General features: G+C 45.7%; 1 protein-coding gene across 12 annotated transcripts in view; it reads right to left on the bottom strand.

Moving 5' to 3' along the window:
- The window catches only part of rapgef1b (Rap guanine nucleotide exchange factor (GEF) 1b), a 45,699-nt gene that overhangs the window by 7,306 nt on the left and 35,565 nt on the right, over nt 1-2,828 (bottom strand). For 6 of the 12 annotated variants that reach the window (XM_034897215.1, XM_034897217.1, XM_034897214.1 and 3 more), the window contains 4 exons: nt 2,539-2,685; nt 1,936-2,028; nt 955-1,040; nt 486-591 (listed from right to left, as the gene is read on the bottom strand). In XM_034897215.1, the coding sequence (XP_034753106.1) occupies nt 486-591; nt 955-1,040; nt 1,936-2,028; nt 2,539-2,685 (432 nt within the window). The remainder of the gene's footprint in view (nt 1-485; nt 592-954; nt 1,041-1,935; nt 2,029-2,538; nt 2,686-2,828) is intronic. The other 6 variants (XM_034897222.1, XM_034897218.1, XM_034897223.1 and 3 more) reach the window with 2 other exon arrangements.

A 2,828-nucleotide genomic window follows, 5' to 3' on the forward strand; every position in this document is an offset into this window, starting at 1 on the left:
CCCCCCCCCCCCCGTCCTGCACCAGCTCCTCTGATGACGAAGAAAAAGTCAGACATGTATATGATAAAAGCCCCACCGCTGCAATATATCTTCTGTAACAGCTCTAAATGTCATCACAGGATATGAATGTTCCCTCCTCCCATTTCTGATCCCCTCCCTAAGTCCTTTTGTAAATCATTGCTGTCACATTGCCCCTAACCTTGCAGAGTGGAGGATTTTCACACATCTGTCTGTCAGACTGCACCACACAGCACAAAGGAGGAGGCGGTGTAGGAGGAGGGCGGTTTGGGAATTTCAGCTCTGCAATTTCATATATTTAACTCCAGAGGGCAGCAATGGCCATCAGTGGTGAATCTCAGTATCGGATTTGACATCTGAGTGACTCACAGTGACCTTTAGTCTGCGCTGGGATAACAGGATAAAATGGGCTTTGTATGCTGGTGCTGCTCGTGTCACAGCATCAGCAGTGGTGGTTGTTGTCTTACTTCTTGTTTTAGTGTTATCCTGCTCATAATCTCTTTGTGGTCGATGAGGGAGAGCTCGTCCACATCTTCCTCATCGCTGCCAGCCGACTCTGTTGACTTCTGCCTTCTATCACACACACACACACACACACACACACACAGACACACAGTTATCAGCACAGAAACCCTCACTGCTTCCTAAGACACAAACACTAATTCTGTTTCTGTAAATAGTCAGTCTCACTATTCTCTGAAAATGCAATGCGCAATGGGAACAGAGAAGCTTTATTTGAACTTTAGGCAGTTTGATTGACATCTGACAGCTATTTCCTCATTTCTTGTAAGCTGATTTTTCATACATACCAACTTCAAAAACAGTAGCCTACACTATTAGTATAGCACAGTAAATACTGTACACAGGTAGCATATAGTATGGAAGTGGGACACGGGGCGTATATCATTTAAAGGATGTAAAAATTATGACCCTTACCTTTCCTTGTCTAAAGCCTCTTTGCTGTTGGTGGATGGCATCTGAGGGGTGGGGTCTTGAAGTACATTGTCAGCTGTGATTGTTTCCTAATCATGGAGGGAAATTCAATAATCAACACATGTACTGTAGGATACGTGGTAAATGGTTGCATGCAGTGACAGGAGGCTGGCTATTGATAGGATCGCATCAACCATCAGTGCATGCAACCCTTTTAGTGAAAGGGAGGATGGGTGCACAAATTGTTTATACCACTATGTTTAAAAGTATGTTATGCTGATGGGTAAAATGTAGCTTTTACCTCAGTATTAGCAAGGAAAACCCCAACAGATGAGACCCAGAGGGTAGAACTCATTCACACAGAAACAACACCAAATGTAAAGCTACAAATACAATCCCACACCCATACATTGTTTCTTTTGCTCTCAGTTTACATTCATATACAACCAAAACATACTACAAATACACCATGAATGTGCACTTCGGCCAAAGGGAATACAAACACAACCACACACTGTAAAACATGCATAGGTGCACATAAGCAGTTATGGGGAATGTTATTGGAAAATTGAGAACGAGCTTTGAGAATCCCTTTTGGAGTAGCATCAGAACAAGGTTAAATGAACGTTATAGTTAAAGCGCAGCCAGAGAGACAGCAATCACCAGCCAGAACAACATACATAGGGACATGTTTTCCACAGACACCAACCACAGCACCAAGTCCCTCACAGGCAAACCTGTGAACCTGAAATCATGCTCAGTCAGGTTTGGCTACATTCACATTCCATTTCAGCGCCATCAATTCGAGAGATGAATCATTAAGAGCTGCTCACTGCAACAGATGAGTGCCGCGAGTGATTTTTGGCAGTCAAACAGGCCTCCTTACTTCCAATACCTCGTCGCATTTTGAATTGATCCATATTCCTGAAGTGATGGGACGTGTAAATGGAATTGAGCTTTCACCCGTGGCAGTCAGCTACTTACTCTGAGGGAGAGAGGCAGCTCCCCATTGGCCTGGCTGGATGAGTACAAGTTGACGTACTCCCCCTCCCCGCCTTCATCATTTGCGCTCTCGCTCTATGGGAAAAGAGGAGGGACACAAACCTAGCCATGAGGGAGCGGAGAGGGGCACAGAGTGTTTGCTAACAGACGTCAAGTGCGAATATGTGGCTAAGGAGGGAAAAAAGCAGCTAGCTGAGGTTTTGTTTGTATTGAACAGTGAGCGGTATGTTTTCCAGCTCAGTATCATCATGACCACTAGGTGGCACTAGAGTGCATCATTTGTAAAGGTAATAGTGTCTACTGGCAGAAGAACATGCAGTGCAACATGCTCTACTGGGATTCTTTGAAGACCAATAATCAGACAGCAGACAGTTTGTGGGCAGTGAGTATGACAACAAGATGCCACTAAGTGAATGAGTCACTGTATTATCATCTGAGCACCTGTACTGAACACCGAACTTCTGTGATCTAAAACCAATCTGCCAAGGGAAGCGGCCAAGTACCACATTTTATAATCCGTCTTCGAGAGCTGGTTCATAGAAGTGCCCTGCCTGTGCTTCAGACATCAATCCTCTGAAAGCTCACCGCTGAGGTGTGGAGAGAGTCAGTGAGAGAAGACTCAGAAGGAAGACAGACAGCCACAGAGCCCATTGAGCCAGCCAGGGAACCGTTGGGCCCACCCCTGCTGCCATCCAGAATGGTGGCATTGGTCAAGGCAACCTGGTCCAAACTCTGTGATTGGTGGAAAGAAGGAAAGCAGGAAAGAAAAAGAAAATAAAATACAGTATGAAGGGATCAGAGGTGAAGACAGAACAGGAAAAGATGCTGAAAAAGAGAAAGCGCGCGCGGGAGGGGGGGGGGGGGGGGGGGGGGGG

Source organism: Etheostoma cragini, chromosome 16, assembly GCF_013103735.1.
Source record: "Etheostoma cragini isolate CJK2018 chromosome 16, CSU_Ecrag_1.0, whole genome shotgun sequence".
In the NCBI taxonomy this organism is placed as follows: Eukaryota; Metazoa; Chordata; class Actinopteri; order Perciformes; family Percidae; genus Etheostoma; species Etheostoma cragini.